Raw genomic sequence first — 20,993 nt, 5'->3', positions numbered from 1 at the left:
TCGTCAGTCGTATACAAGATGGCTTCAGGCAGCGTCAACCCGGAGCTGGTGCGCGAACGTGCGGCCGCTAGTTTTAATATTCGCGAATTGACACACCTTCTGGACGGCGGCAGCGAGAAGACTGAACGCAGAAAGGAACTAGGTGAGTGCATAGACTGGTCGCGACGGGTTTATTAACCACTTTTCACGCGAAAGAACGCGTGGCCTACTTTGACGGTGCGAGGAAGTTTTGGACCCGCGCGGCGACGGCTTACTTCTGACACGTTGAGCTTTCGTCAGCTGTTCTTGGTAGCTCCATCTCCTCGACGACGAATTCAAACCGGATAATTTCGTACTTGCCTGCTGACATTGGCCTTCGGCAACGTAAGCGCAAAACGCTTGTATCATGTCTTGCGTAGCAAGATCGACGTGATTTCGGTTTCGGACGTTGCGGTTTTGCAATGTCTTTTCTTGCTTTTTCAGACATGGTCGTGGGATAGCGAGTGCCGATCGTCCGCCTTTAGCGAGCCTGAGCATTTACGCGTCCAGAACCAAGGCCACAAGGTCACCACGACGCGAGTTGCTAGTTTTTCCTTGAACGCCGGTTTGCTCAGCGCACCGTGCCGCCCGAGTTTCTGACACTCCTTCTGGTCGCGCCCTTGTCTTTTCGTATTGCTACATTTATCCTCATATCGGTGCTATAAAAAAAAATTGCCCCGTCCCTACGTTGTTGTGGATAATCTTTAATTCGCGCGCGTACTTCTGTGTTTGGTGCCGTGAAAATTTGTACGACTGCATCGTTCTATGTTATCCCGCATGAAGAATATTTTTTTCTTTCTCCAAATGAACTATCGCAAAGCAATACGTAATTAGTATTGGTTTCATAAGCCAGTGTACGATCCTAAGTAATGTTTGTAGCAACTTTACCTTCCTTTCCTTCATTCGGGGAAGTACGGTGGAGCGATATGATCATATGATTGAAAAAGCTATATTGTGGTCTTCTCACTTTCTGTAAAACGCGAGAACATAATTCAGGCATCAAGAGTCGCTTAAAGATATTTTATGGGCCAGTATCTTACTTCTTACTGTAAATTTTGCAGCACCTAACCAAAACAGACTGTGCGCTTACAGGTGACAAAGAAGAAAGAAAAGTAAACAAATTGTTTCTGCTTGATTTCAGAGAAACTCTTCCACGAGGACCCAGAGTTCAGAACCGATGTTCCACAGTGCTACCTTACCTACTCAGAGGCATATGCAGATGCACTGCAAAAATGTCTCAAGATTTACCAAAAAGCTATGGTCCTCTCTGATCCCAGGGAAATCTTGTAAGTGCACTTATGTACGTGTATGCACTAACAGTAGTAAAGAATGCGCGTCAGCTTAAACATTTGTGGAACCGAACTACTTAAGTTGGTTGCTTGGACCTCTTGCAGGTCCGTTTTTTTTAACGTAAATTTTCACTTCACTTTAATGTGTAATCCAAAACAACTTGTTGCTTTTATTTCTTCTATGAAATGACACCTCTTGTTTGTCTTGTAGGACTGTTGCTGATGCAATCCTGCATGACTCAACTCCCGTCCATGTGCATTTTGTCATGTTTGTTCCGGCTCTTATGGGTCATGCAAACGAGGAGCAGCAGGCGAAGTGGCTCTCCGATGCCCTCACTATGAAAATCATTGGGTCCTATGCACAGACTGAACTTGGTCATGGTAAGCTGCTTGAATTTGTGCAATCCCTGCCAATCTTTCCTTACATCGCTAAATACAGACAAGCCTGTCCAGGCTTAACTGCGAACGGTGAAAAAGAAAGTAGACAGGTTTTCAAGCAGACTGAGCTATCATTACGCCACAGATATGCAAGATGTCTCTCTCGTGTATCAACAATTGCTGACTTCAACTATTGCTTGACGTGAAAGCAAGATAAGACTAACAAATGCAAATTTCACCTGCTATACTAGTAAAACATTTCCTGGGGCAAGTTGGTTCTGCTTTCCTTCTTTGTTGCCTGCCTTAATTTGAATAAGGCGCCTCTTTAATTACCTCTCTCATGTGTCAACAGTTGCTGGTTTTAACCCTTTCAGTGTCACTGACATCAGATAAGAATGTGAGCACCATACCAAGAGAGCATTTGCCATTATCCATGTCAATTTTGCCCCTTCTGCCTAATCAAAAATAAACTGCTTGCTTTATAATATTCAAGAAAAAAAGAAAGAAAAGAAAACGATGCTGTAGGTGCGTCACCTCCACTATTGTCTCACATAAAAGCAAGATAAGGCCAACAAACACAACTTGTCACATGGCTAGATTTTAGTAATGTGGCAGTTTTAAATGACCTCTGTATGTATGGCTAACCAAAACAGTTGCTCTAGCCTAACTTAATAATTCACGCAGTCAGTTTCCTTGCTTTAGCAACCTTTTGTCAGGCGATATGTCACAATCAACTCTGATTGTGTGCTGAACTCTTTCTAGTTCATTATTCAGAAGAAGCACCTTTGCTTCTGCACAAAGCTGCTAAAGTACAGGCCTGTTATATTTCCTATAAGGGGCTCTCATTTCTTGGAAATCAAGCAAAGTAAGCTCTTCAGAGTGTGAAACCAGCACTGTTTTCACGCATTAACATGTCATGGCACTTCGATTATGATGTCTTTTCATCCGTTGCCACAGTTCTGTGCAAAGTGCTTGGCCACCTTCTGTGTAAATGTGGAACTGATAGTCCGTAACAAAGTTCTGTATCTCTTAGGAACATTCATTCGTGGACTTGAAACACGGGCCACCTATGACCCCGAACGAGAGGAGTTTGTCCTGCACACACCGAACCTGTCCTCCATAAAATGGTGGCCTGGAAGCTGTAAGCATTGCTCAGTTCTTTGCCATTCGTGGATAAACATACCTGTATACTGATTTGAAGCTGCACTGCTTTTCAGTGGGCAAGACTGCAAACCATGCAATCGTGCTTGCCCAGCTGTACACAAAGGGCAAGTGCTATGGCATTCACCCGTTCATGGTGCAGATCCGAAGCATGGATGACCACACTCCGCTTCCAGGCAAGTAACTTTTGCAGGTGACAAATACGCTGTATTAACACGTGTACATCGCTATTACATATCCAGGGGGGGGGGGGGGACCATTTTGCCCTCGATTATCGCTGTTATCAACTTAAAGGGGCTCTGCAATACTTTTTGAGCAGGGTTAATAAATCATAGTAGACGCAAGAAATGCCTCTGTGAACACCCGAGCCAAATATTACTCAAATACATGTAGCGGGGAAACCACAATGTCTCTGTAAAGATTGGTCGTGCTTTCCTATGGCTCCATTAAAGTTCCGCTGTCTAAACTGCACATGATGACATCATGGCACCCTCATACGACTATAGTCTAGACGTGTGAAAATGTCACGAGAAATGTTAGCTTTATCAGTGGCAACAAAAGGGTCTACAATCGTAACAGTGCTCATGATACCTTACACATTAAAAAGTTATCAAATACCACTTTGTTCAGATAATGTACACAAAAAAGTAGTTTTGTACCTTTGGTATTCGATGGCCGTTGTCTTCTCAAGTTGTGCCGCCTCCTCCACAGCGCAAGATCGTGGCGTCACTGAAATGTCACTGACTGCTACCACAGTGTGCATCCGCACATTCCAGTGCATTTTTCGCTTTGTGTATACGATGTGTCTTGAATGCAATTAGGTGTGCAGCGCGAAGATGGCGTTTGTCATTTTTGCAGGCGGCTGAATTTGTGGGAGACGCACTTCACTAGCCTTTCGCTGAAAATGAATGCAAAACAGTGATGTCAATGTGCAGTTGTTGGTTGCAGAGGCTGCAAGAGGGCCAAAAATGCACTTCACATGTTGTTGCAATACGAGCAGCTTCTGCAAGCCTTGTTAGGTTGCAGTCTTCGAGCTTAGTTTAGCATGTCGGAATCGGAATGCATTATGTAACCGCGCAAACAACAACGGACGAAGAAGGAAACACACAGGACAAGTCCCGTAGGTGCCGAAATCGGAAGTATTGGTGTTTACATGAACACCTAAAATGCTTGGCGCTGTCCAAACGTGGAGCGTTGCAGCTGCCATAGCCTTGGCAGTACAAGCTGTTGAAGAAAGAGCGGGAGTACCACGGACGGCATAAAAGGCAATCTTTGAATGCTGCTAACACCACTTCTGCTAAACACATTGAAATATTTTCTTCTGCAAAATATTTCTAAGATCGTGTCCTTTCATCTGAAATGCTTTACACAACATCAATAAAAAGTGGTACAGGGCCCTTTCAAGGGTTAAATTCTTTGCTTGTGTTTCGGGCAGTGTTTTTTATTCTTCACTGTTACTGCAACGTGATAGATGCAATGCACGTTGCATGGGAAGTTAAATTATAGGGTTTAATGTACCAAAGCAAACCATGGGCTATGAAGGATGCTGTGGTGGTGGTCTCCAGTTTACTTTTGTCCATCTGGAGTTTGCTAACATGTTCCGAGAGCATGCATGAGCCGGAAACAGTCTTCGGTGTCGGTTTGAGATGTACAAAGCCGACTGCAGGCTGTCCTTACATGTTTATGCGAATTACGATGTGCATTGTAAAAAATTACTTTTTGGTTAGCTTGGAGATAAAGGTAGGCTGCATTTTTCTATAACATATTTTTATGACATGTTACTAAAAGATCTGCCATGGTGGCATGCTGGCTTTGACATTGCACAGCTAAGCCCGAAAGCATGGAATCAAATCCCAGCCACGGTGGCCACATTTAAATGGGGCAAAATGTGAAAACCCCTGTGTACCATGCATTAGGTGAACATTAAGGAAACCCAGGTGGTCAGAATCAATCCAAAGTCCCTCACTATCATGAGCCTCATAATAATACTATGGTTTTGGCATGTAAAACCCCAACTAATTAATATAATTTTAATTCTAATAGGAGAGTTTGTTGCCTTGCTTCCTGTACTATCTCGACTTACATGTATAGCTTCAGTTTCATTTGTTTGTTTTTGTGTGCAGGTATCACTGTGGGTGAAATTGGACCAAAGATGGGAATGAGGGCTGCTGACAATGGTTTTCTAAAATTGGACAATGTTCGTATTCCAAGGGAAAACATGCTGATGAAGAATGCCCAGGTAAGGGTGGCAATATAAACTTGACTTCTCTTCCTTTGGCATGAATTAATTCATCCGTCCACAACAATCATTGTCGTGTTAATTCAATACAATTCTAACGAATGTATTCTTTAATGTGAACTTCAGCTAGTTCAAACAATTCATACATGTCTTCCTTAAGTAAACTTAACTGTAGTAGACGGCATTTTTTATCATCAGTTCACAATATTTATATGCAACAGCATTCACGAGAGAATACAATATATTCTGTATTTCATTGTCTTTGCAATATAGTATCAATTGATTTGCTAAAATGAACTGTTACTGCACTAATTTTTGTGAATTGTAGTTCTAGTCTGGCGTTGCACGATAAAATGGATCTATATTTTTATAAGGACAGGCTCTCACTTGCACTGAATTTTTCTTAACAGTGTGTTACTATAGTGTCATCATTTACTAATTCACCCAAACCAGCATCTAGCTGAGAATCTACCTGCAGGCATATGCTGTGGTTTTAAGAAACTGCAGTCAGCTTTAGCGTAAGTGAAAAAATAGTCATTCACGCTGAATTACATACATACAATGACCCATAGGCTTGTCGACATAAATTAATGTAACTACAGCAAGCTCTGCAGCCGTGAGCCTTCTTGATGCACTTCTCATTGTGCTTCATTAAGTTTGCTGCCGAAGATCTTCACTCAGTGCGCAAGGTAGCTGGGTAGTTGCACGCGCATTACACAAGTGGCAAACCAGCGTATAGCTAATGTATGTATGTGGTCTTTTTTTGCCTAAGCCATCTTCTGCACTATGTGTCACAGTGCTCCCTGTGTTCCCCAATATTCAACCTGTCCATCAGAGAGAGGTGGGCTTGCGTAGATTGGCAATGTTGTGGAGGTACATTACAGTGATGAAGATAACACAGGCAGAGCACGCACATGGCATCAATTTAGTTGCTTACTGAACAAAATGCACCAAAATACTGTCTGCAAAACTTGCTGGCTATTTGCTTAATTTTCTTTTTGCTGCAGGTAACAAGAGAAGGTGACTACGTCAAGCCTGCAAGCGACAAGCTCAATTACGGCACCATGGTGTTTGTGCGAGTACTTCTTTTGGACATGTTTGCCTTCAACATTGCGCGGGCATGCACAATTGCTGTCCGATACAGCGCAGTGCGCAGGCAGTCTGAAATTACTCCGGGGTGAGTATATGCTATTGATAATTGAAGGCCAAGCTAATCATGAGCTGCGATGACAGAGTGCACATGGTTCTACGTTGTTTAGCTTAGCTTACCTCAATACCGAGTTAGCTTCTCATATTTGTGACCCAAAGAAAGATATCTGTTGCTTGATCTGCATGTCCAAAGGGAAGCTAAGGAGCTTCTGGTGACACTTCAGCATCTGGCAGATAAAATTCTGATTGTATAAGAGTATCCAGTGACACTTTTATAGAGAGGTGTGAAATGTGTTTGATATTAGGGGCTATTGCCTCAAAAACCTGCCCTGACATAAGTTTTTTAATCAGCTATGTATGAGCATCGTTACTGACAATCAAGTGCTTGCCTATCATCATCACTTCTCTTGCGATGTTCTGGCAAAATTTTAGAACATCAACTCGCTGGCCAGCTGCTTCTGCGTGTAGTTCAATGCCCTGAACTAACATAGCGATGGTTATCGTGTGTTTATGACACAATATTAAAGGCAATATGTCGCACTTGCAGTTTCATATGGCATTACACTAAAGCATTTTGGTCAAAAGTAGCTATGCATTACATGTGGAGGGCATGGGCTCAATCTCTTTTAGATGGTGCACCATCTCAAGGAGGAATAGCACAAAACTTATGTCTGACTTCTTTTTTTCATTTAGGTGACAACTTTGTAGTCATCATAAGAGGTTTCAGTCCTTTGAGCCTGCGATAAATCATTCATTATACCATGCTTAAACCTCTTGCATGCCTTGGACGCGTTCGTCCACGTGTTCCTGGTAAAGATGGCCCAGGACATCTCAATTGGTCAACAGTAATTTGCATTTTTTAGCGATGCCATGGACGAGCTTAGTTTAGTCTCAGTGTTTACGTGTGCTTTTGGTAGATGGCAGCACGCAATTCATGGGAAAGCGCAAGCAGAAGCAAATTTTTGCTTTCTGAAGAAGTAAAACTTGTTGGCAACTAGGCTCTTCAAAAAGGATTGGGCCATTTTTGGTGAGAATCTGAAATCATAGCTTGCACAGAAGGGGTTAATATGGCTATTTCAAGATGCAGACCACGTGCAGTTTGGCTTCAAAGTAGGCCCCCTTGTGGCATATGGAAGTAGGAAGTGATCATTGCATGGTATCATAAATCACTAATGCGCGTGTCATTAAAACCTGTGCAGTGCTTGCAAGCCACAGCATGACTGTGTTGCTGGAAGTTGGGCACCCTCCACCAATTCTCTACATACAACATGGCATAAGCCTTGTCCTATTCTTTCTTTCTCTGGTAAGGGACCTTATTCTCTAGAAATATGGAGCAGCCGTCCCAACTTCTTTTCCCTGTTCTATGGTCAAGTGTGCAACTGTTGGCAGAGTGATAGTGTGGCCGGTAACCATTGCAGTAAGCCAATTGTTCTGCCAAATGCTGCATTGTTCTTGTTTTCTTTTTTTAAGTAAAACTGGCTACTCGTGTTGCTTGAAAGTTCGACTGCTTGCCCGCATGCATTTGCAGGCAGGGCGAATGCCAGATCCTGGACTATCAGGCACAGCAATACAAGCTCTTCCCTCTGTTGGGCCTGTGCCACGCCCTCCGCGGCATGTTTGCCAACCTCATGGAGCTTTACAAGCAGGCCAACCAAGACCTCGAGCAGGGAAACCTGCAGGCATTGCCTGAGGTATGCATGCCTGTCTCTCACCGAGAGGCCACCTGCAACTACTCCGATATGAAGCAAGAGCCTCCCAAGCATCTATCTGGAAAACAGTGATGTGTGCATCCGTGAGGCACCACACAAACAGATTACTTCCTTTTATGCTCATGGGGGCATGATTAATCTTTACAGTAATGGCAGTAATGGTTGCTAAGGTGAACGGCAGAACATAATGGTGCAAATGGCACTTTGCTTCAACTACGCTTGCTTTTTGTTCGGGCGGTTCATGGAAACACTTCCTTTCAATAGTTTCGTTTTCCAACTGTGGACCTTTTGCACTTCGTGCAAAGAGCTTTCTGCTCTTTTCAGGAGCCATGGATATGAAACACACAGCTTGAAAAACAAAAGGCTAAAAGGGGACATGGACACTACGGAGTGATCTCAAGTTACTGATCTATTTTTCATTGATTTGTGCGCTTCATTTATGGGTGTTTCCTCTATTTTAGACTATTTAGAAGGATCACCACTACGTTCACCTTGATTTCGCACTACCTAAAGCTGCCTTTGCCCTTTCCTTTCTCAGCTGCACGCCATCTCATCTGGCCTGAAGGCCTTTTGCTCAGAAATGGCAGCTAAGGGCATTGAGACTTGTCGGCTGGCCTGTGGTGGACACGGTTTCCTCCTCATCAGTGGCCTCCCTAGACTTTACGCAACCACAGTTGCTGCCTGCACGTACGAAGGGGAGAACACAGTCATGTATCTCCAGGCTGCGAGGTAAGTTCACTCACTTTGCTCGCATAGCCAGTTTTACAGTGTTAACTGTTAAAGGGAGTTTCACCAGCTTTCGTGGCATAGCTGCTATCATCCTCATGTTGCCATGTAAGAAGTTGCTTGCTGCAGCAGTACTTGAATGTGTGCTAGAATGGCATTTGCCATTGTCTGCCCATGGTTGTCTTATGTCTTATTGTCTTATGAGGGCAAGTGCATTGCTGTTGAGTGTAAGATTTAGTGTAGGAAGCAGCATTTTACTATGGCATATGTAAAGAGCTCGGAATAGTGTTTGCTCCATTTGCTTCATTACACCGGGGCTCCCGTCATCGTGTTGTCATGTCACTGCCATCATCATTGTTCTTGTCATCGGGCTACTGTTGTGCTACCATTATCATCTTGTCACCATCATCATTGCATATTTAAGTTTGCATAAGCTTGCAGGAGTTCTGCACAAACTTGGGGATGTTAGAAGGAAGGGTGTATCTGCGGTCACATTAAATGAGTTCAAATGTGGAGCTGTTGCTGGAGTCTGCTGATTACTAATTTGTTTTGTGTTGGTAATTCAGGTACCTGCTGAAGTGCTTGGCTCAGCCCCACCAGGTTTCGAACAGATCAGCCTTCCACTTTCTGCTTGAGCCCAGCACACTGAATGTGGCTCCTTTCAATGCCAAGCTGAAAGGGCAGGCAGCTATCAGGCAGCTCATACCATTCTACCGGGCAGCTGCATACAAGTGAGTGTTGGCATTGCCTTTCCCAGCATTCATTGGATTGCTATGTTTAGCAGCTCAGTCGGGCAGGACGTGCAGCATAGAAACAGCCATCGCTAATGTCAGACTGCAGCTGGTGCTTGCTTGATAAAGCGCTACATTAACATTTGTCTGTAGCTGAACTTTGCTTGACAAATAGCATGTGATCAGATTCCTGAAGGCTGTTTGTTCAGAAGTGGCAGCTAAGGGCATTGAGACTTGTCACCTCGCCTGTGGTGGACATGGGTTCGTCCCCAGCACTGGCCTCCCTAGACTTTTCGCAACCGCAGCATGCAAGAAGTGCACAAGCTCCACAATTGGAAAACAAACCTATTGAAGGAAAACAAAATGCCTTAAAATTTCTGTGGTGACCAAATAAGCAAGGATTAAGAGCACATATATTTTTTTTTTAATCAACACCATCTTCAACCTTAGCAGACATTCACACACACTTCTGAAAGTGTTTGTTGTGTGTTCCATGGAAGATTAGTGCATTCTGACTTCCTTATTAAATTGCTTTGTTTAATTTAAATGTGCTTCACCTGCTAATGTACCCTTTGACACACGAGAATAAGCAGACAAATGAGTTTCATTTGGTCACACCTTGTACATCTTGTGTACAATTGTATTCTCTCAAAGCTGCAATCATGTTCTATGAAACAAAATCATGCTGCCAATATTCACTCCAGCATATGAGATAAATGAGAGCCATGTTCCCAAACACTCTGTTACAATCTCCAAATGTTGCCAGCCTGTTTCGACCTTATCTGACACTAGTAATGTGCAGTAAAAAGTCACACTACTTGCCTCCGCTATGTGTATTTATAGTGAACAGTGATGCTGTTGCAGCCAGCCATGACAACCTTGTGACTAAACTGCTGTTTATATTATATTTGGTATCTTCAGATCATCTATGTAATTCTTCATACCGTGCGAACTGATTCCGGAGGGCACTGCGGGTCTAAGTAGAAGATGTCTTTTGCCAACCAGCTGCTTTTCGAAGCAGTAAGAGGGAAGGAAGCAAAATCGGAAGGTAACTTCTGGTAATGCGGCCAGCGTCATCGCCACCGTCAGCTGCGTTTAGATGTGAAACATGGCGGCAGTGGATACGCACGTGGATGATAACTATCATCGCTGTGAACGGAGCAAGTCCCTCTTTGCCAGCGCAAGCACAGGAACGGGCGGGGTCACATGACTGGAAACAAACCAGATTTCTCAGCTGCTCCCAAGGCACTACTAGAAGCGCCTCTCTGCACTGTCATCTGGAGACCGGCAATCAGAAAGGACCATCAGAATGTAACCGGAGTGCCCCTCTTCAACCATTTGAACAAGATAGGCCTTTTGGGAGTGCTTTAGGGGGGCTCAAAAATTACCATCCGAAAATGCCAGTTCTTTTAAAAAAGTTGCACTTTCGCCAGAAAGGTGAAACATTGGCTGCAATAGCAAATTATCAGACAGCCGTACGAAGTAAGGATAGCACTTTTATTGGCCGTATCAACTTGTAAACATTCACTTGCTAACTAAATTAACAAACATCGCTGTGTCAAAAGCTTTACAGTAGTCATAATAGATGGCATCGGTTTAAACGTTCAGCGTCAGCAAAGCATACATTAACACATCACATTCGATGACCATGGACACTCGCTGTCAAAACGCTGGCATGAGTAAGCATGGCAGCAGCAGAGAGCAAAGTGATCTTCGTGCAGTCTGTTGCTTCAACGCTAATTCGGCGTGGAGAACACACAGCACGCACAGAGCTACGAGCCGTCGACGTACCTAGACTCTGCTCCCAATGTGGATCGCTCTCAACATACGGCCGCACGACTGCATGCAGCTACCACATACACATTTGCAGCCGGCGTAGAACACCTGCCTCCCCTCCCCCTCGGTGCCTCGCAATGTTGGCCGTCTCACCCGCAACGGAAGATTAATGGAAGCGCAACGGTCAGTGTTATCACTCTTGGACTTTATACGGGACATCACAACAACGTCGATGGCGATGGCATAGATGCACGTGGAGTGTCCATATAATTGTTATGGCGATAAAACACCAATTACGTGCAGCCCCCAGTTCAAAGAGCATTCCAAATAAACCAACAGTGTGCTTCATATGTAATAATATAACATAAGTTTGATAATTTTTCTCTTTATAGGCATATTCACCGGGCTCATAACAAAGTGAGGAGTCTGGTGAGCACAGGACTTACCCAGGAGGTAGCGTGGAACCATAGTCAGGTTGACCTGATCATCGCATCCAGGGTGAGTGAAGGTTCCAACTGCCAATAAACAGTTTATTGGAGGAAAAATGCTGTGAATGTAGTTCCAGATAGCGAAGTGCGACATCACAGAAAGCATCCAGATACAGCTGAAAGCCTTTACAACGAACTGCTTGGTGCCTCCAAAATCATTCGTTATACAGGTCACTTTGTTGTAAAGCTTGCGCACCGCATAGCTCACAATAGAACCGAGACAGTATTCCTTCATTATGCAAGTCATTTCGTTGTAGGGGCACTCAACTGTACATACACTATTGTTTAAGACAATCCATTTCCTTTTCTAATAGGACTTTTAGTCAAACCATCATACATACACTCATGCTGGCACATGTTTGCATGTTATGTAAGCCATGGATCACCTTTCAAATGGTATTCAAGGAGCACTTTGTTATTATTGTTAACAGGTGCCTCAGATGTTTCTTTCTTCTACTTGTGACATCACTGCCACAATAGGCAACACTTTCAGGCTTAAACCCATTTCTAACCAATCATAGAATGGCCTCACTATTAAAGGACATCGTCTCACGAATCTTATGCTGCAACAATTTCTTGAATCCTTCAACTATAAGTGGAGTTATCACCACCCCAACACCCAGCTTCCTCTCTCTTTTCGTCTCTGCTAGCGCGCTGGAAGCTACCCAGCTGAGCAGCCAAGAGGGCAAAGCCCTGCCCAAATTTTGAGTGTTTCGGCCGTGAAAGGGCTCGTCGCGACAACCTATGGCGGCTGCTTTAGACTGTTGCTACACAGCAAGCTGCTGCTATCTCGGAGGCGACGCGCAACAGACACAGCTACGTGCAATCGTCATATGTAGAGCAGCAGTGCAAAGATGTAATGATTTTTCTGTCTTTTTGAGATTGCAGACATATATATGTTTCATTTATTAACTCCAAATTAGCACCTATGTATTGCGAGAATGCCATCGCTATCAAGAAATCAACCAGTAGCATTGGTAGGTCCAATTGCTTGCAATGACGCTGTGTGGCAACATTGTGGAAGTGAGAGCAAGCGATTTTTCACTGTTTTTCACTCCCTGCTCCATGCAGCACAGTAATTATTTGTTTCACATGTTTTCACAGCAGCCTCTACAACAAATTATTTTCTATACTGATCATATCTCTCAGTGAAATCCCTCATAGCGGATTTTTAGCAGGTGTATATGCACGAACTTTTAGTAGATCGTTGCGAACGATGAACATTGTTTCAGTAGAGTTCTGGCAAGAAAAAAAAAGGAACCGGCAACACTGATGATAAGTATTGTCATCCAGGCCACTATCTACTACTACATGGGCCTGAACTACCTCGATTGGTTGGAGCATGCCGCCATATCTGAGCAGCTCAGGGACGTCCTGATGAGGGTGTGCCATCTGTACCTGTTGCATGGCATCTACGAGCAGCCGGGCCTCTTTCTTGTGGTAAGCCGTCTTGCATTCACGACTCCTAAAGCTTCGGGCTAAACTGAAGCGCCAGTCCATGATTCTTGTGCTAGCGCGAGAACACTGGGACATGAACATTAAAGGGCCCCAAACCACCTCTGATAATTCGAACTACAGTTGCATGCTCTTCTCCAGGCTTTTCTGTTCCCTTCTTTTTCATGCTGTGTTGCCAACAGAGTCATGCAGGCGGCACAACCAGGGTAAAAGCTGCCAATTGGCAACCCTCTCAGAATGGCTGCTTTCCATGGCTGCCAATAGGTGGCGACACAAGTTTATGCTAGCACTGCCTTGGCAGCAGCTTGCTCCCCTATAAGCTAATGCAATTCAACATGTTTCTTTTTAGAGCGCAGCTCTTAGGTGCCGTTCCTGCATCAGCGCCCTCGGTGTAACTGAGCGAACAAGCATAGCAAAGGGTGAAAGAGTGAACGCTGAACGCAGCGGGGAATGAAAGATGGAAATAGCGAGGAGAGCGCGAGGAGGAAAGTGGAAAGGGTATGGCGCTGTGTTGCACAGGACAGGCTCTGCGGCAACGACTGCTACGAGATGATACCAGAGTAGCGCGCCGCCATCTGGCATATGGTGAGCACATCCACCAATACTCTATACGTAAACAAAGTGCTGCGTGAGCGGAGGTCTGTCTGCTGCGGCTGCTGTGAATCGTGCCCACGTGTCACCCACGCACTGCCTCACGATCTCCCGATTGGCAAGGCAGTCGCACCACACTTGCACTCCGTTTGCAACATGCTGCATGAGACAGATTGTCCTCGCCAGTCACCATATCGCGAAATAAAAGCACGTATAGACCTGCGTTCAAATTTCGCATTAGGGAGTATCGTAATCATTGGTTATTTTTTTTCTTAGAGATCATGAAAGTAACTGTGCCACGTGTTTCATTGAATGATCTGTACCATTAAATGTGATCTTCCCGCAAAATTTGAGCAATTACAAAGCGGTAAGTGTATAATCTTTTTTCTATGATTTTGAGTGAAAAACACGCCCCTGTACTATTTTAACCATGCAAAGCCCAACAGATAATGAATAAAAAGAAAGCATAGGGGAAACAAATGGTCTTTTCTTTTGATTCTTCTTTCTGTTTCTTTGAGCTGTAAATTAGAAGTTTACATTAAACCTGCAATAATGTTCATATTTGTAATTGTAAAAAACTGAAAGATTCTTGCCACCAGGGGGGGTTGAATGCACAACATCTTCATGACATGTGTCGTGCTCTACTAATCAATCTATGGTGACAGCTGTCCTTTCGTCCACTTTTCTTGGATATCTGTGTGTGTATTAATGGAAGACGTTGCCCTTTAGAGCCGAAAATTTAGCCATCTTTTTGTTCCCCTTTGCTCCAGATTGGCGCAGTGAACTTATTTTTGCTTGTTTGTATCCCCATATCATCCTTGATTGATTGAGCCTTTGCCATAATGACCATAATTACATTGTGAAATTTCTTTTCCTTGTTTTCTTAAAACAGAATTTCTGACAGCGTCACCATTTAGAAGTGATGATTCTCTTGTTCTGCTTATACTCTTGCAATAAACTTTCTTTTTGTCAGAAAGGTAGTAGGCATATAATATAGACAAATGTTATAACAGAAATATTCAAAAATTTATAATTTGTCTTGGGCATTACTATGGGTTCCATACTTTAAAAAGTTTGACATGCTCTAACTTTGGTTCAACTCAGTCTAGCGCATTCATTGTTGCATCAGTGCATGCTCTGATCACTGAAGACTATTTTTATATGTCGATATTTATTACACCTTATATAATTTAGTAAATAGCCCATCTCCAAGGAAGCTATATATGTATATATATTTTTTTACTTGCATGATATTTGCTATGCAAGAAAACTGAATAGATTTCTTAAATTAAAACATGTAAATGCATAAACAAAGCATGTTCCATCAAAGTCCACCAAATAGAATAACATTTTCTTAGATGCAGTGCATCTAGCTCTGGGAGCATTAGCCAGGGCCACTCATGGCTAGGGTGGCAAGTATGGAACATTCACTAATCTGCTGGTGTGTGTGGCACGTGGCGTTAGCAGGCCAACAATCCCTTGTATGCTGCCTCAGGTGTCAGAAATGCCAGAGTCAAGACCCTCACTGTGCAACGATTAAGAACAATTATGGGAACTAAGGGGTCCGTCAGTTGTCTTCCTTTCCAATTGCAGTCATTTCTTGGAAACATGTAGTTGAGCGAGAAAAACATTTTTTAATAAGTGCTGGAGATTTTGCTTGGCCATATGCCTAGCGTGCTACTCCAGATTAGGGTGTGTTACTCCAGATGATGAGGTGACAAATGAAATGACGCATTAAGTCATAGTACGCATGGTAATAACTAACTTAAAGGGCCCCTCACCAGGCCATACAGCAAACTTCGGTTATACACTGTAAGTTGTTTCATGGCCTCTAGGGAGTGTTCTGCGGCAAAAATGTTTCAAGTAGGCTCATTAATAGCCGAGATAGAAATATTTCAGTGCCACGAACGCGTGATTTCAGGAGGCGAGCTCCACTGCCAAGTGAGACACTCTCTCCACTTGCCCCGTCTAGCCTCCGCAAGTGAAATGCCTTCCCTGCATTCTCCTACACCAGACCTTGAGGACCGCGCGACGCATATGTCAAGGGCCCTGCCTTCATTTTTTTTTCTCCTCGCTTTTTTGTGACACAGCGCACTTCTGCTGATGGCACCGCTTGCGAGCAGTCACAATTGTCTTGTTTTGCGTGCTGTGCACAATGACATCTGTCTAGCGGTACAAGTCTGTGCTACACTAATACTGAGCCAGACACTAGCGGATCACAGAGCATGATCCCGCGCTGGAGCACAGTAGAAAATGACATGGTTTCAATGCCTGCGTGTGCGACTGCATGACGTGTGAACAAGCAGACAAAATGGAAGTACATCTCTCTCGCTGTGGTGCGAAGTAAAAAAAAACATGCAGACATTTAGTTTGTGTGTGTTATTGTTTCTCTAAGCTTTAATTCGTCTATTCTAGCAACATATTACACAAATAACAAATGCTGCCTTAAATAATTCTTGAAGTCACGTGTGACCACAAGCGACATCACAGCGTGAACACATGTATGTAGGCACATTAGCACGTGTACGTCATGCTTCAGCTTGAAACGCGGCGGCCGCAAGGAGAAGGAAAAACGTCATTCAGTTTAAAATTTTGGGTCTCTCCATGGCGCGTAGTGATGTAATACTTGGCAGACACAATCGTTATCATGCATTGTATGCTCTGCGCTTGTCAGCTCAAAACAGCCAAAACTCGTGAGGGGCTCTTTAAGACCAGTGTCTCTGAGGAACTGCGCCTTTGTTGCCTGCAAAGCACTTTCAACACTTTGCCAAGGTCCAACTAGTCATGGTGAAGCTCAGAGGAGCTGCTGCGTAAATTTAGAGAAGCTTTTAGTTACCCTTTAGACTGCAAAGCAAGTGCAGACACGTAAAAGATGAGTAATGTCATTACACGTGTTGCACACATTGCACTGTGACAGATTTGTCAATAACAGTTTGTGCAAGAAGTAGTTTGTGTAAGCCACATTTAACTGAACACAGTGTAAACACATAGGGTCTTGTAAGTCTGCTCGGCATGTGAAGGTCACGTTTGATGAGGTGGATACTAGTACTACTACAAACAGGTTTGTATTTTTACTCTACATCACACCAGATGGCACGCCAAGAGCACCATGCGATGTATTTTAACACATGCAGTTTACTTCTGGTCTTGGCTTCATGCTGTGAAGCAGAGTACCATGCTGAGGGCTCCTATAAATGCCGAGTCAGCGGTCTCATTATCCTTTTTTATGTTTCTGTTTGCCTTGCAGGCAGGCCTGAAGGAAAAGAACCTGGAAGAGATGTCTGGCATCATCACAGAACTGTTAAAGAGCCTGCGGCCCGATGCGATTGCCCTGGTGGACGCCTTTGACCACCACGACATGGTGTTGTGCAGTGCACTCGGCTCCTATGATGGCCGGGTGTACGAGCGCATGTACGAGAGTGCCCTCAAAGCTCCTCTCAACAAGACCCAGGTGAGCTGCTTGTCTGCGAGCTTGCCACATTTCACATTCACTCTGTCTAACCTCCCACAGTGTGCGCACTCTATGATAAAGGTAAAATGTGCTTATTGCCTGTTTCAGCTAGCACAAACTTGGTCTTCACTGAGATGTAGCCCTTGTAATATGTAATTGTTTTTTGCTGTGGCAGCAATTAATAGCTTGAAAAAGGATTTGCTTTGTGTGCGACACCACAGCGTACGGTGTTAATGTTGTCATCGTTGTGCAGTTGTTTTCGTGTCATGTCGTGATGACGACACACTTTGCCAGACACACTTTCGGCAGTTTGCACAGGGTTGCAAGAGTTTTGCATAAAGTTAGGACCCTTAAAAACGAAGGTGATATGACTGCTGTGACAGTAAGTTAGTTCAAAGTAGAACAAATTGCTACAGTCAACTGCCTTCAGTTCTTAGCATAGCATACACAATTCACAATACACACTATCTATCACCTCACGACAGGCTAGGTCTGTCTTGCTTCGCTAGAACTGTCAAACAAAAAACACTCAACAGCTACGTGGCATCTCAAAACAGGTTTGGTAATCTTCTAGGATGAAGTAGTAAAATAAATTTATATTTATATATACTGCATTCTTGCACGTATAGCTCACACACAAAAAATGTAAGATGTTAGGTATAATGTAGATTGGCCTTTATGTACGACTTCATGAAAATGTGTTTATGGAAGCTGCACTTAAGTTAAAGCAAATACAGAGAAGAAGGTTTAACAATATTTCTCCTACTAAGTTCCGTTATTAAATATTTAGTGTTTGGCACATTGCCTCACTACCCCCTCTTTTTAAAGGCTTAATTAGTGCTGTCATTCATATTCAGGAGTAGATTATGCATTAGAATATACGGCATGCAGGTACTCCTTCATCTTGATTCTCACTCTTGACACTTTCCTTTTAGGTGCACGAGTCTTACCACCAATTCCTGGGCCCTCTTATGAAATCAAGCCTTTGAAGAGGACTGCTCACCTTGCAAAACACTTCTCTCTTCCATTCCCATTTCTCTTGTACATGATGTGCAGCTCCTTCTCAGTTTTAACCTATCAGTCACGTGTTTTGTGACAGCTCCTTGGTTCGGTTGCTGTACTCCTTTAGTATTTTATCTCCTTAACGATATGCACACTTTTTTTTAGAGCAAAGCACATTCTCATTCTTAGTTTGTGTCGATGGAGTATTGCCTTTCATAGACAGGTGCAGAAATGTGCTGTATGACTAAAATTATTTATCATCTACAGTACTTGCGGGAAAGCTGAGTTTCCTCGCACGCGATGCAAGTGTTACTGAACTGAGAGGTGCAGTCTGCGCTCGGTGCTTGCATACTCTCAAGACAAGCGTGTGCATAAGCTGCAGTGGAGCAATGTTCTTCACTGCTTATACATTGTGTAGGTTTTTGCAGTGGCTGGATGCATGGGCATACAAGGTGACAGGTTGAATTCTACCTGATTTAAGATGTAGTGCAGAGACAGAATGAAGTTCGTGCTTATTATTTTACATCAATCGAATAATGTTTGCTCAACTTGCTGTGCGTGTACAGCTCTGCTGTGAACTTGACATCATGATTTCAACCAGCTGGGCAAAGCTCACAGGAATTTGAAATCATGCTGGCAAATTTTATGATGTACACTTGCACCTAAGTATACCAGAAGCATTTGCATCCTGCTAAAACAGGATGCTGTGTACAGCCAATTTAGGGCTAGCTTTGCTGTCGAGTGCCATTCTCTGGCTGGGTGCAAACCAAAATATATCTCGCTTTGTACCCACAATGTCATTTGCGTTCAGGAACCATTCAGGAGGGAGACTCGCTACCCATAGTTGCAAATGAAGGTCACATTCGAACTAGCAAACAAGGAAATCGACATTAAAAGGCCGTAATGATAGATTTACTTTCCGATGTCATTGTGTGGACCTATAAAACTGTGATTTTGACAGCAAAATGAAGTGTTGCTTTCTCAAAAAGTCACAGCTGGTGGATATTTCATGTGGTTTCCCGTAGTGTTAGATTAACGCTGCTTTTATAAAGTTCTGTATAGGGAAGATGAGCTGAAGCTAAGTGTTATTGCTGAAGCTTAAGGTTGTCAGCAAGGTTCAGCCTCCATGTAAGAATCTGCAGCCCATGTCATAAGCAGCTACTGCAAACAGTCACGTTGTCTTACGTAATTATGATGGCCACCACAACACCTTGTATGCATGTGCATGCATACTTGTGCCCCTGGGTATTGTGATAAATACTTTTGATTGTTCAATGCCTATACATCTGGTCTTTGTTCATGCACATCTTTATGTCCTAGCCACTGTTGTTACTGTGCTATAAACAATCTCTTTTTCTTTAATGAAACAAAGTACCACCATATAGCACAATGTGCTAGCAACAGAACAAATCGTAAATTTTGTAGAATCATTGAAGAGTAAAACGCTACAATGTCGTGTTGCGGCCTTATGTACATGTTGTAATACACTGGGAAGCTTTTTACTCATGCTTAGATTTAAGTTGAGGATGTTGAGGCAACAGAAACACATTTGGTGACTTGCAAGTTTTTGAACATTCTTTAAGGCACGCACGGCCTGTCAGCAGGCTCAAAGTCATTTCCCAAGGAATGATATCTGTTGCTAGGCACTGTTACGGGCGTCTCTGTTCACGTGATCAAGCTCAGAAGAGTTGGGAGTGGTGCTCCTGTTGATGTTTTCGTGCTTTGCAATGACAGAAATCCTTACAGGGGCCCCATACGGCCTATGAGGAAGCATATTGCTCTTACCCTCTCTGTTCAAATACTAGTGAGACAAAAATTCATTCACAGGGCATTCGCTGAACTCATGCGAATAAAATTCATTGCTTTTGAAGACAAAAGTCAAATGTTAGTGACTGCTAGGGTTCTATATCTCTCATTATAAAAACTGAAAAATATAAAACTGTTAAAGCAGCACATTCACAACCCTGAAATGAAAAGATTCTAGTTCCATAAATAGCATGCGACAGAGCATGTAAGACAAATTTACCCCATTAAACTAACATGGTAAATTCAGTGCATAAACTACATAAACAGTGCTTTATGTTAACTGTAAGTCAAGTTAATGCGAAGCACTGTCTATGATGTTTTGCACCAATGTTGCTTGCAGAACAGCAGTACTGTCTACTGTCATGTGGGATGTGTAAATTTTGTCAGCTTTAAATTGCTGTTTACATAACTATTCCATCTGTTTTTGTGGTAAAGTCTTGGTGTTAACACTCTGCTTCAGTTTTTCAAAGCTGATTTCGGTAAATTTAGTAAGGGTTCAAGTACAAGGCATACACGAGCCTCTGGAATCGGATTGCCTTTTAAATTCAAATAAATTTCATTCAAACCATTTTACTGGTTGTCTAAGAAGAGCATTCGGAAATTTCATACATTTGTATTGGGAAGGCAAGAGCTAAAGGTTCCTCGTACCACAGACTGTGTATAATGCACTGAAGTTCACACACTCGCATCATTGCGTATCATTGCATATCATTTGCTGCCAAGCATTCATCCATAGCAATAACATGTTGCCTAAGTGGTATTGCCTTTCATGCTCGCTTCTACACATGCAAGGCATGTCCTCTTGAGAGCTTTTATACTGAGCATTGTTTTTTGTGACATGCAACACATTCCAAGAGCTTCTCGTAACATGTTTTTATAACACGTGCAATTTTAAGGTTTGTGATACTGTACTACGTAATACAAAATAAAATGGGTATTTTACAAACCACCTTGTTGTACTTGAAGTGCACCATTGCTTCGATGGAGCTGGCTAACAATGCTGATAATTATGCTTTCATGTCAG

The 20,993-nt window shown here is 43.2% G+C and overlaps 1 protein-coding gene across 1 annotated transcript; it reads left to right on the top strand.

Moving 5' to 3' along the window:
* The first annotated feature begins 16 nt into the window (after positions 1-16).
* ACOX1 (acyl-CoA oxidase 1) lies at positions 17-20,918 on the top strand. Its single transcript, XM_050170103.3, has 14 exons — positions 17-142; positions 1,160-1,304; positions 1,519-1,688; positions 2,719-2,826; positions 2,903-3,022; positions 4,970-5,085; positions 6,093-6,262; positions 7,763-7,925; positions 8,482-8,672; positions 9,236-9,400; positions 11,569-11,674; positions 12,958-13,104; positions 16,958-17,161; positions 18,097-20,918. Exons 1-14 carry the CDS (start codon positions 19-21, stop codon positions 18,148-18,150), a joined length of 1,983 nt encoding a protein of 660 aa, XP_050026060.1. The 5' UTR covers positions 17-18; the 3' UTR covers positions 18,151-20,918.
* Positions 20,919-20,993: the final 75 nt, after the last annotated feature.

Source organism: Dermacentor andersoni, chromosome 6 (assembly GCF_023375885.2).
Source record: "Dermacentor andersoni chromosome 6, qqDerAnde1_hic_scaffold, whole genome shotgun sequence".
NCBI lineage: Eukaryota > Metazoa > Arthropoda > Arachnida > Ixodida > Ixodidae > Dermacentor > Dermacentor andersoni.
Note: the sequence above shows the minus strand (reverse complement) of the source record. Positions and strands in the feature narration are given on the sequence as shown.